The sequence below is a fragment of the Zootoca vivipara genome, chromosome 14 (genome assembly GCF_965207765.1).
Source record: "Zootoca vivipara chromosome 14, rZooViv2.hap1.1, whole genome shotgun sequence".
Lineage (NCBI taxonomy): Eukaryota > Metazoa > Chordata > Lepidosauria > Squamata > Lacertidae > Zootoca > Zootoca vivipara.
In genome coordinates, this window is record NC_142597.1 from 39609121 (window position 1) to 39622267 (window position 13147).

Here is a 13147-nt window from a genome sequence, read left to right on the forward strand (position 1 = left end):
AAGAACGTTTGCAAACCGGAACACTCACTTCCGGGTTTGCGGCGTACGGGAGCCAAAATGTTCAAGTCGCAAGGCATTGGACAACCAAGGTACGACTGTACTTATGGACACTTCAGCTGTCTTCAGGGCATGGTGAGAGGGAGCCAGCGTGGTGTAGTGGTTAAGAGCAGTGGACTCGTAATCTGGGGAACCGGGTTCGCTTCCCCTCTCCTCCACATGCAGCTGCTGGGTGACCTTGGGCTAGTCACACTTCTTTGAAGTCTCTCAGCCCCACTCACCTCACAGAGTGTTTGTTGTGGGGGAGAAAGGAAAAGGAGATTGTTAGCCACTTTGAGACTCCTTAGGGTAGTGATAAAGCGGGATATCAAATCCAAACTCTTCTTCTTCTCTAAACAAGCATCAGAGTGAGGTGCTAGAATCCTGAGGTGGCAGCATGGAAAGGGCTGTAGCTTAGCGGTAGAGGGTCTGCCTTGCATGCAGAAGGTCCCAGGTTCAATCCCCAGCATCTCCAGGTGGGTCTGGGAAATGCTCCCTGCCTCAAACCTGAGGAACTGCTGCCAGTCAGTGTGGGCAATACTGAGCTAGATGGTCAAATGGTGAGGCAGCTCCCTACGTTCCCATGACCGCGACAGTTCAGTCTTCAAGGATGGAAAACACGATTTTTAAAGTTCTTACCCATGTTTTGTTTTGTTTTTAAACTGCATCCAGGTTTTTTTAAATAAAAAATAGTACCTCTACTGTTGTGCTAGATTTCTGCTTGCAGGGATTTTTTTTCACATGAGAGAGCATTCAAAAATGTGACACCTCCTTACATGCGTGCAATTCAAAGTGATATCGCACATTCCACTATCACATGCTACTGTGTGGATCAGGCTTCGGGGTCTAAGATGACACCAAGTCCATGAAAGCAGCATATATCTACAGGCTTGTAGGCAGCCACTCCCTTGGTTGACTATAGCAAACAAAACTGCTTCCACACGTGCTCCCACAACCGTAAAGGCACAGCAATGATAGCTCTGCCCCGTGTTTGCACAGAGCAGCACTATGACTGCCCATGGCATTTCTCTCTCTTGCTAGGAGAAGGCCCAGGTAAGGAGAGACTGGGGACCAAACCTGTTTTATTTATAATTCCCAAAACAGGCCAAAACTTCTTGTTAGTCTTTGCTTTTGTGCACACTTCTATGGAGATACGAAGAGCAATTGTAATGATATATAGTTATAGAAAGAGGTGCATGTTAAAGAGACACCCAACTGATAAGTAAGCAGAAAGGCAGGCTTTGGAAGCAGTTTTGATTTGCAACGCCAAGAGGGCAGTGGGAAGGTATTTATAAAGCTTTTATGTAGCTTGCAGCTTTCTATAAATAGAGGCAACGTGATAGCACGGAAAAGGCGCAAACGTTTTTAAAAGCACCAATTTGGGGACATCCTTTAGCAGGAGCTGCTAATTAATTCCTACCCTACATCATATTCTACTGCATGACTTAGCCTCGGAAATAGATTCCAGGCCTGAGGGCCTGGCATTTCCTTACTCTGTGTTTAAACCGTACAGAATTACCAGTGTTATGACACTTGTAAGTGCACATGACGTTTTCTTACCTCTTTATTCCTGACTGGATAAGCTTCTGGAATGTTTTAATTCAAGTTTGATTTTAACATTTTAACCGAATTTTATTTTTATTGTGGTATTGTGGTATTTGTAGACTGCTAAGAGTCTATAGTAGTAGGGTGGTACAATAAATTGTATAAATAGATTTTTTAAAAAACCCAACTATTTGGGCAGTTGTGTCCTGCGTGGGACGCCCTGTTCCTTGCCTTCCTTCTACTCCGGGCTCTCTCAAACCTGATGGGACTGTGCCATGCTTGTGGATCTAGTGATGACTTTTTCTTTTTCTCAAAATTTTTTTCCTATGGCACAAATGGGTGAACTTTTGCCTATTAATGACTAAAATGGGGTATATTCCGTTGAAATATTAAAAAAGGTCACACACAAACCGTTTTAAATTGTTTTTGCATGCCGTTTTACCATTTCATAAAATTGTATTAACAATTCTATATATATATCGTATCAAATTTGGACACGACACCACATTCCACAATGGGGAGTGTTCTTAGCAACATAGGGTATACAAATGTCACACCTGTGCAAGGTAAAAGTCCCTTTTTTGGGACCTCAAAACTCAGCCAGCAGACACTGCCGGACATGCTGGGAAAAGAACCTACAGGAGAGGTAGCAAAACATCGTCCTTTATACTGTTACCGCAGCTGAAAAAAGCCTCCTTGTGTGTTTGATGACCCTATATAATGTTGTATATATGTGACTCTAAAGCTTGGGTTCAATTTTATATCTGCTTACAGTGACTTCAAAAATGGTCAAAAAACTGATAAATAAAAATTTTAAAATCATTTTGTGTGTGAGGTTTTTTTTATCAAATCTCTTTGAAAGTAAGCTCATCAAATTATGATACAGGGAAATGAGGTTGTAAAAAAGTCATCACCCTAATACCCACCTCTCTAAACCTAGAAACTTCACTGGACGTCCCTGCCTGCGTTTTACACCCCCTTGTGCGGCGTTTCCTCACCCAGGTCCAAGTTGCATTACTCCTATTGGCAAAGCTCAGGGGTAGAGCATCCTGCCACGCATGCCGGAAGTCTCATGGTTTGCTCCCTAGCACCTCTTCAGAACACTGAAGAGCTACTGCCTGTCAATGCAGACAGTACTGAGCTAGATGGATGGGAGCTTCCTATGTTCCTCCCTGCTCCCTCCACCCAACTACCTACATCCCTGGTAGCACGTTCAGCCTGCCAAGGTGGGATTTACTCTCGCCTTCTCTGCTGGGTAGCCCAGTGTGTGGCAGCTGCGAAAATGGCGAATACCAAACCAAGGATCAGAAATGACTTGGGACCCAAATATCTGAGACCTCCTCCTTCCCTACAAGACCTCCTTGGGTGTTAAGATCAGCGAAGGTAGTTCTGCCACCCTAAGAAGTTCAGGGTTGGTGGCATTCTCTGTTGTGGAATTCCCTCCCCACAGATATGCACCTCACATCTGTATTATATAGCTTTTGGCAAATGCTGAAAATGCCTTTTTTTTCACCCCTGGCCTTTGGCACCTGAGATGTGTGCTTTTGGGACCCACCCTATTCCTGTAACTTGATTTGATTGTAGTGAATTGTTTCACCTGCGCAGGGATCTGCTGGTGGAGGGCAGATTATACTAACAATCCCGCATATACCCTAATGGCAGGATACAAATCTATGATGCGAACACACTTGGAACTGTCCACAGTTTGGGTTGCCTGACCTCAGAAAGCAACTGGAGCAGCTCCCCAATGAGGAAAAGGTACAAGTTCATTTAGAGAAAAGGCGAAATAAGAGGCGACATGATAAAATTATGCAGAGAGTAGAGGAAGTGGATAGCCAAAGGTTCTTTCTTCACTCTCATAGCACAAGACCTCGGGAACATCCTGCCCTAAAGCATCACGGGAAAACCTAGCATTTGCCCAGACTTGAACAAGAGCAGTAAATGGCCCTTCCATTATATTGGGATTCTTGTCATTTTAATTTGGCAAGTGAGTCTCCTCCAGCCACAAACTGACTTTAAATTATCTGCTGAAAAGGGCATTTTAAATTTAACTGGGGGGGGGGGAATGCACTAGACTTCCATCGAGTTAACTACTTTTTAATAACGCACCTCGACTTGAACTACACGTTTGAAAAAAAATATTGAAATGTTGGGAGTGTCACTAAATAATTCTACAGAGAGTCAGGTAATTGGCTAAGCTGCTGACACAGAATGTTTTAATTAGCCAACTCATCGGGCACATGCCTCAAGCTGGAAGTCCACAGCAGCAAAGTCTGTGGTGTCAATTATCTGCGGGTTGCGGTAATTAGAGGATGGAGTTAAAAGTACCGGTGTCTTTATACCAGGATAGGCGTCACGTGTATAGCTGGAGAGTGGATAGCTTGCCACTTGCTGGATATGTCTATGTTTGAGGTTTTCAGGTGGAGGTATGACTCCTTCCAGCAACATCTGAAGCCAAGCTGGTGCCAAACGTATTGCTCTGCTTTCCTTTGGACCACATCAGTGAGGTTGAGAGCGGGGTCATCTTCTGGGCAGCTCAGAACCTCCAGACACACTCCCCAGGCTTGTGTCGCAAGGAGGTCACTTCAGTGCTGCTTCACCCTCACAGGCGCACTCCATTGCTAATGCGGTTTTTATTATCGTATTTTTTTTTACTGTGATTGTTAGTTTGCTTTGGGACTTTCTTAGCGGGAAGCAATGTGCAAATTGAATAAACCTAAACCTTGGTTATTGGGGGAGGGATGCGGAGGCAAAAAGCAAAGCAAAAAGTTTGGAACTCCTTGTCCGTGATGGTCCTACCTTCAGATAATAACTTTATATCCAAGGGGAAAAGGTGTAAATATCTGCCACACAACCCCACCTTCTTCATATTCTCTCCCCATGGCCTGCTGATGTTCAAATTCGACACCCAGCCCAGAATAGCTATTCTGCAAAATATATGTCACAGAACTCAGCAAGCACACTTAGATTTGAAAGAATGAAAAAGCCAGGAACTCACTTTTTCCTTCGTTGCCTTTCCTTTAACCTCGAGTGATAGATATCTACAACTGCAATCTTCAAAGCTGTGTAAATTCCAGGAGAGAGGGGAGCAAAGAGATGAAAAGAATAAATCCTTCACACTTATAGATAAATATATAGGGAATTAGCACAGAGCTTATCTCCCAAATCCCCAAAACAACAACCTGTTTTCATCACAGCATGAAAAATGACACAGGCCTCAGCAGGGAAGAGACTAGCCAAATCTGGTTTTTGAGATGTTACAAGAGAGAAACCGTCCCAAGGCACAGCAGTGGAAGCAGTTCGAAAGTCTGTATATGAACTGCCGCTCTTTTGAGTCTTATTTTTAGCTGCTTTGATTTGATACATGACATATTTGCATTCCATTATTGAAGGGAGAAGGCGTCTGAATGCCACTCGCTAGGAATCACAAGCAGTTGCATTTAGATGTTGCACCCGGGGTCTTGCCTGTGGGCGTTCCATAGGGGCATCTTGCCAGCCACTGTGAGAAGAGAATCCTTACACATGACCTTGCAAGCTCTTTCTATGAACTGTGTGTGTGTGGTGATCCTTATTGTTTTAGGGTAAAACGTGTGATGAATTTATAGTTGGGAGCTGCCTTAGGAGGGCTTGCTCTGAGAGGTGGCACAAAAATGCTAAAATGTACAATGTGCCCATGTGGTGTGGGACCTTGCCCCACTGAGGTGGCTCCCGCGCTGCAGGATGTGCATGTGAAGAAGGGCTTGCTAAAAGCCAGATAGCACATAAAACACCAATGTTTCAGGGATGGCTGATCCAAACATGGCTCCCCCCAAAAATCAAGAATTGTAACTGAGGTTGAAATTTTGCAGTAGCAAACAGTGTGGTTCTGGGGCGCCGGTGGTGCTCCCCTGACCTCCTGACAGCTGAGCCACTACTGCTTATCAGGAGGGAGAGGGGTGAGGCGGCAGGAAGAGGGGGAAAGTGCAAACACTTCAGCAGAGCCAAACCAGAGCCCCTGCTGCTGCATTTGCACCATGCTGGCCTCACTGCTGCTTCACCCACTCTTTCCTGGTAAATGACAGGCACTCAGTTCCCGGGACATCAAGGGAGTGATGCCCCCTGCAAAGCTACTCTGTGTGTGTGTGTGTATGTGTGATATATGTGTGTGTGGGGGGGGGTATTCAGCAACTCAACACAGTAAAAAAAAATTACCATGTAGAATCATAGAATTGTAGAGTTGGAAGGGACCCCGAGAGTCAGCGGAATCTCAACAAATTGTTCCCCGTCCAATTTGAAACCACACTGGACCCTGCTTAGCTTTGCAAATGTGCTCGCAGTTTTATTGCTGCACCACTAAAGCAACTGGAGGACCACTAAACCATCCCTTGTTGCTTCCAATGTCTGAGTGGAGATAGCCACACATTTCCTCTTATAGCTTCACAACACAAAACACACCGTGTAAAAGCTCCGAGTCATCCTCCACAAAGTCGATATCCCTTAAATCCCATTCAGCATAGTTGTCAAATTCCTGTGGGAGGAAAAACAACAACAACTATTGACACAGATGCTGGCAGAAGCCAGGATTTCCACTGTCCAACAACAGAAAGCATAACAGAACTTGAACATTTCCCTGTGGTATAAAAACTTACGGAATTTGATCGCTACGGGGGGAAATAAACACTTAAATTACAGGTTTCCGAGGGAAAGGAGGGCCCTGAACACTTCTATGCAGTTTAGTGGGAATTTATTTCGTATGTTTCAGATTTGGACAGGCAGCAATCTCTCCCTGCGCCACCCAGAGAAATATGGATGTCAGGATTTAAGATTGGGTGTTGCTACTTTATTTGCCCTGCCTTGTTTTAGATATCTTTAAGTTGATATTTTGCTGTGGCTTGCATTTAATACTCTGAAAATAAACAAAATAAAAACAAACAAATAAACAAAATAAACAAACAAACAAAAGGTTGTTTTTTTAAAAAAAAGAAATTTGTGGGTTTTTTTAAGGTCTCAAGAACCATCAATTTAATGCAAAGGCAGAGATAGTAAAAATGACAAAAGAGCTTTGCAACAAGCCCTTCATTACCAAGGCAGCAAATGGACCACACCACCAGCAGTTCTTCTCACAATTCCTGGGGCTGTCCTTGGCGATTTGGGTCAGTTTGCTGCCTTGAAGACCTGGAACCAGACGCCTGCACAGCTGTGGGTTTTGGTTTGGTGTAGGAGGGTAGGGAATAAAATAAGAGGAAGCCCAAAGTGTTGCTTGTTGATACGCCCACTTCCAGATCCTGATATGAATTTAGCAGGAACTTGATGCCAATTCATCAGCTTCTAACAATAACAATGATAGCAGCAGATAATTTGCAGCGACTCATCTCCAGTTGTGAGCATCTCTGCTGCATCGACTGTGCATTTAGTCAATCTTGCTGCTCCCCCAGCGGGTTCCAAGCGGTATTGCATCCTTTGCTTGTTTATTAAGTGCCCAAGGCTAAATAACCAAGCCAAGCCTCTAAACCAGGGGTGGGGAATATCAGACCCAGGGGCAAAGTGTGGCCCTCCATGCCTATCTGGCCCTTGGAACTCTCCACAAGCCACACTCCTTATCCCCCGATTCACACCTCTCACTGCTCCAATTTCCACCCGGAGTGTATTTGCCTGACTGGGATGCGCCTTGAACTCTGATCATGCCTCCTGCTTGTCCTAGAGAGGGGAGGGTGAGTAGAAACTAGCCCACTGCACAGTTTTTTTTTAAAAAAAATTGTATTCCTTGCTCTGCCCAACTTTGCCTCAGGCAACCTTTGCCCACTATGTGGCCCTTGGGAGGTTTGTCAGAAAAGAATGTGGCCCTTGGTTCCCCAACCCTGCTCTGAATCACCACCACCACGAGATGAAAATCCCACTATAAGCTCCAAAATATGACATGAGAAATACATTGCAAGTGGTACTGAGAAGTATCACATGCAGGGACGAGAAGGCTTTCATTTCATTCATTCATCCCTGCTCCCCTCTGCCCCAATTTCATGAATTCGTTTTTGAACAATCACCCTTCAGTATGGCTCTCAGCGTGCTTTACGAAAACAATCAGGAATCAGGAAAATAACAAACAGAATTGTAGCGTTGGAAAGGGACCACAAGTGCCATCTAATCCCACCTCCTGCAATGCAGGAAACTTTTGCTCAACGTGGGACTCAAAACCAGCACCCTCTCATGCTGTACCAACTGAGCTATCCCAGCCAGAACAACATTCATCCTATTTGTTTCCGGCAGGAAAGGCAAAGAGCCACGCCAAATGAGTTCCTACCTCAATGAAGTCTGCCCTTGCTGGCATGTATCCTGCCATATCCCTGGAGAGCAAGGAATCAAAGGTAGGTCGTGGAGGATCCTCAGCAGCTGGGAGGGGGTGGAAAGCATGTTTTAGTAGTTGGGCCAATTTTTTTTAAATAAACCATTTGCACCTCCCCTCCTCTCAAAGCAACGGAGGAAAAAATGGTTTGAATAGCATGCAGGGGGAAGGAAGTGCATTTGTTAGCTTAATTTTTTTAAAAAAGTTCCTAAGTTAATAACTTGCTATTAATTTCTGTAGTGCCAACTGTACTTGTCACTGATTCATGTCCCTGAAGGCCCAACTCTAGACACAGAATAAGGCATGGGTAGCTAACACAGCGGTCACTGGCCTGCATCTCCAATCGTCTCTGACTACAGTCATACCTCGGAAGTCGAACAGAATCCGTTCCGGAAGTCTGTTCGACTTCCGAAACGTTCCAAGGTGCGGCTTCTGATTGGATGCAGGAAGCTCCTGCAGCCAATCGAAAGTCACGGAAGCCCCGTTGGACGTTCGGCATCCACAAGAACGTTCGCAAACTGGAACACTCACTCCCAGTTTTCGATTGTTTGGGAGCCGGAATGTTTGACTCCCAAGGTGTTCGGGAGCCGAGATACGACTGTACTGGTTGTGCTAGCTAGGGCTGATGGGAGTTGTAGTCCTAACAGCCTCTGAAGGGCACCACACTGGCTACCCTAGGAATGCGAAATGCTGCCTCTGTCCCTGCCATGGATTCTTACGATAAAACGGGATGGCTGTGTCACTGTGTTGATTCTCTTCCGCTTGCTTCAGATTTAATAGCGTGGAGGCAAAGAGGGGGTTGTTGATGAAATGCTTCATGTAATGTTTTTCACACTCCTCTTTCGTCTTTGTGTTCATCTGATTTGCTACATCCTGCCTATAAGAGAGAGAGAGGAGGGGGAATAGTTCTGGTTATGCATCGATCAGGAGGAGGATTGCTCTGTTTTGCATTACCCACCAAAGCAGGACGGATCTCAATGTTTAATCAGGCATAAAACTCTCACCAGTTTCCAAAGCCACAATCCATCACCGCTTCTAAGAGGGCCATTTCTTCTTGAGCTGTCCAAGTCGGATCAAGGACGGGGAAGTTGGATGTCTGGCGATGTGGGGAAACAAGGAACGGAATCAATTTTGGCTGCGATTCTGAGCATGGCGTTCAGCAGCTTAAATCCCACCGATCACAGCCTTTAGTGGCATTTTGAACTTGCCTCGTCACCAAAAAATCAAAACGAGGGACAACACGTTAAAGCACATATATATGAACGGCACTCTGATCTGTGTTGACATCATTATCAGAATATAACCACAACATACTCTTATTAATACAGATCACATGCATAAGATACATTTAAAGCACATGGCCTTCCCCAAACAATCCCAGGAGCTGTAGTTTGTTAAGGATGCTAAAAAATGTAGCTTGGCCTGATCCAGCAGGCTATCTTATGTTCTTAAATGGTGTCCCTAACTCAGTGACTTCCTCCAGATGCTGCATGTCAAATCTGGTATGCGAGACTGCAAATGTCCATTGCTGAGTGGTACATTTCCTTAGGTCTACATGTATGAAAACAAATTATTCCAGTAGCTGGGGAACAAGATATCAGACTGCTGCTTTTGAAATGACAGTTTAAAAGCTCCAGAAGCATGCCACAGGAATTTCAAATTATTATCACGTAATGTAAATATCTCACGAGCTATAATTACTGTTAGCTCCTGAAAGCGGTATTACAGAACACAACGAAGACCTCTTCATTTACTTATCTGTGGCTGTAATTCCAGAAGTAACATGGGCATGACAGATTGAAACACAAACAAAACACACCACATTACCCCCCAGAAAAACAACCACTGTTCAATGGGAAACCTGTTTTAGGAGTTTCAATGGAACAGAAAACGTAACTGTTCTTTGTGACATAACAATTTAACTGGTTCTCTGGTTAATTCAGTACATGGGGAATAACATTATTGTTCTATAAAGTAATATCTAGGGTAAAGGTAAAGGTACCCCTGACCGTTAGGTCCAGTCGCGGACGACTCTGGGGTTGTGGCGCTCATCTCGCTCTATAGGCTGAGGGAGCCGGTGTTTGTCCGCAGACAGCTTCTGGGTCATGTGGCCAGCATGACTAAGCCGCTTCTGGCGAACTAGAGCAGCACACGGAAACGGCGTTTACCTTCCCACTGGAATGGTACCTATTTATCTACTTGCACTTTGACGTGCTTTCGAACTGCTAGGTGGGCAGGTGCTGGGACCGAGCAACGGGAGCTCGCCCCATTGCAGGGATTCGAACCGCCGACCTTCAGATCAGCAAGCCCTAGTCTCAGTGGTTTAGACCACAGCGCCACCCGCATCCCCCAATATCTAGGTTAGAGGTAGCCAATGAAGTGCCCTCCCCCCCCCCTTGCTAGACTACAATTCCCACCATCCCTGACCATTTGGCATGCTGGCTGAAGGGAATTGGGAGTTGTTGTTCACAGACAGTATAAAGAGAGAGCACCACACTGGCTACCCCTGATCTAATGAATCTTCTAATGCAAAGTGGCTAAAACCTGGTCTAGGCGGGACTAGATTGGGCCTTCCAAGCACATTTTTCTGCTCTCCATCCCCAAGACCCCACTCATTTTGGAAACGTCTTCTTCTTCTTCTTTTAAGTAGACACAGTGCTGGGGTGGGCAGAGTCATTTAAGGCGAGGGGGATGGAAATTGCCCCCTCCCTGGTTGCCAGTGATCATTAGTGACCATGAGCAGCGAGTAGGCAATATCCTAGGGCTGATCTGCAAGCATTGGCTGAGAAGGGGGGGCTGTGCATCCTATGTGCTTGTGTGCACAAGTCTGGCATCACCACAACTACCATTGGCTTCTGACCTCAAATCCCCATTCTAGCAAAGATCAGGCATCCCCAACCTGTGGCCCTCCAGATGTTTTGGCCTACAACTCCCATGGTCCCTAGCTAACAGGACCAGTGGTCAGGGGTGATGGGAATTGTAGTCCAAAACATCTGGAGGGCTGAAGGTTGGGGATGCCTGATCAAGGTGTATCTCCCACAGATTGTCAACGCGAAGAAAAAGCAAGGTAATCAGAAAGGTGTATTTACCACTATTTCATAGGTGTGGTCACTCTGGTGTTTCTTGTACTCAAATCCTATTGTGAAGCACTGCAAAACAAAGGAGTTTGCCACTAGGTTACTTTTCTTCCTTTTTTTCTGTAGATGGGAAACAGGGACTTTATACTGACCATAAAGAGGTAAAGGGAAAAGGACGCTGGGATGCCTCGATCACAAACAATACATCCCTTTCCCTATAGTTATTTCCTGGAACCTTTCTAAGAAACAGTTTCCTTTTATTGGTGCTGTGCAATAAATAAACTGTTAAGTGGAAATAACACACTGGACAAAGGCGCTGACTCCGGCATATAACACCGTTGACTATAATTCAGAGTCTCAGGTTGGCAAGAAGACTGCTTTACAACAAAAAAACAGCAAGCTGTTTGCAGGTGACTTCCGACAAGACTTTGGGCCCAGCTTGGAGTTGTCAGCCCAGGGAGTCAGCAGCCATTTTAGGCTAGTAGGCAGATTTGTAATTACGAGAGAGCCCCATGGGAGACGGTCAGAAAATGGCTGCTGTGGAGGCATGCTAAAATAGCTTCAGCGTAGGAGAGGCTGAGCCAGTACGAACAGGGAATGAGCAGGAAGCACAAACAGTTTCTCAGGTATTGTTGATTTCTGAAGACCTTCGGAGACCTTTCACAGCACCGCAGGAGATAATGGCAGGCACACTGGTGCCAGCTATACAAAAGAAAAAGAAAAAGCGGCGGCAAGAGCTGGGAGCTCTTGTCTATTGACATGCCCTAGTCTGCTTCCTGGTGATCTGGCTACTTGGCTTTCAGCATCCTGGGAGAACACAACTGGCTTGGTAACTCAACCCTCCTTCCTTTCTCTCCGTGTAAATGTAAGTTTACCTGCAAGCACAGCAAGAAGGGAGGTGGGCCGCACTCTGCACACTTTATGTAAGGTTCCGCAAGGTAAGAGGAGCACCCTCGGCACGGCGGCTTGTCAAAAGGGTCATCTGTAAAGCCAACAAGACCAATACGTAATAAAGCTTGGGCGCCATTTTGCAAAGCTAACTCCTTCACTTGTTGTCGGCGAAGAAACTGACACAGCAATACATCTACATGTTAAGATAAATAGGACACGGTGGGGAAAGTTTGTGGAATATTTGAAAAACCCTAGCATGCAACCCAGTACATTAGTAGGGCTAACTTAAATCAAGCAGTTAAAATTATTATCAAGAGAAATGGAAGAATAACTTTAAAATGGAAAATGCAGTGTTAAAAATTGAAATCAGAAAAGAAACCACAAAAGGGGGGAGGGAAGTCAAATATGTAATTGTACCAGATGTATTTGTTTGAAAGGTGTGTAATTGATTTATTTATTGAGGGGAAAAAAGAAAAAGATAGATAAGAAACTGCCCTATACTGAATCAGGCCATTGGTCCATCTAGCTCAATTTCAGATCAGAACATTTCCCCAGCCCTTCCTGGCGATGCTGTGTTTTGAATCTGGGACCTTCTGTGTGGGTCAGCGTGTTTTTGTGCCAACAGACACTAGTTGGGTGGACACTGAAACTACTACATGTCCCTAGTGACACTAGCCATCAAAACTCAAGCTGGTTCATATCTGTTCAGCCCCATTCTACGCAGGTGCAGGAAACCTTTGGCTGCCCAGACACTGCTGAACTACAACTCCCATCACCCCCAGCAAGCACAGCCAGTGGCATGGGGTGATGGGAGTAGAGTAGTAGTTTAATAATATCTGGAGGGACAAAAGTTCCCCTTGCCTGCACTAGTTGAGATGGAATGCCAGGAAATGGATTTTATATATCAATAGGCGGAATCTGTAACAAAAGGTTGCAGTTCATAGAATCATAGAGTTGGAAGAGACCACAAGGGCCATCCAGTCCAACCCCCTGCCAAGCAGGAAACACTATCAAAGCATTCTTGACATATGCCTGTTAAGCCGCTGCTTAAAGACCTCCAAAGAAGGAGACTCCACCATACTCCTTGGTAGCAAATTCCACTGCCGAACAGCTCTTACTGTCAGGAAGTTCTTCCTAATGTTTAGGTGGAATCTTCTTTCTTGTAGTTTGAATCCATTGCTCCGTGTCTGCGTCTCTGGAGCAGCAGAAAGCAACCTTTCTCCCTCCTCCATATGACATCCTTTTATATATTTGAACATAGCTATCATATCACCCCTTA

At 45.2% G+C, this 13147-nt stretch overlaps 1 protein-coding gene across 2 annotated transcripts in view; it reads right to left on the reverse strand.

The window, feature by feature from the left end:
• The window catches only part of TADA2A (transcriptional adaptor 2A), a 32397-nt gene that overhangs the window by 15871 nt on the left and 3379 nt on the right, over positions 1 to 13147 (reverse strand). Inside the window, exons 3-9 of one of the 2 annotated variants that reach the window (XM_035139679.3) lie at positions 11853 to 11959; positions 10990 to 11049; positions 8905 to 8996; positions 8620 to 8777; positions 7859 to 7947; positions 6016 to 6088; positions 4580 to 4643 (exon numbers count right to left, since the gene is read on the reverse strand). In XM_035139679.3, coding sequence (XP_034995570.2) covers positions 4580 to 4643; positions 6016 to 6088; positions 7859 to 7947; positions 8620 to 8777; positions 8905 to 8996; positions 10990 to 11049; positions 11853 to 11959 — 643 coding nt within the window. Of the gene's footprint in view, positions 1 to 4579; positions 4644 to 6015; positions 6089 to 7858; positions 7948 to 8619; positions 8778 to 8904; positions 8997 to 10989; positions 11050 to 11852; positions 11968 to 13147 lie in introns of both variants that reach the window. The other variant, XM_088657590.1, reaches the window with a different exon arrangement.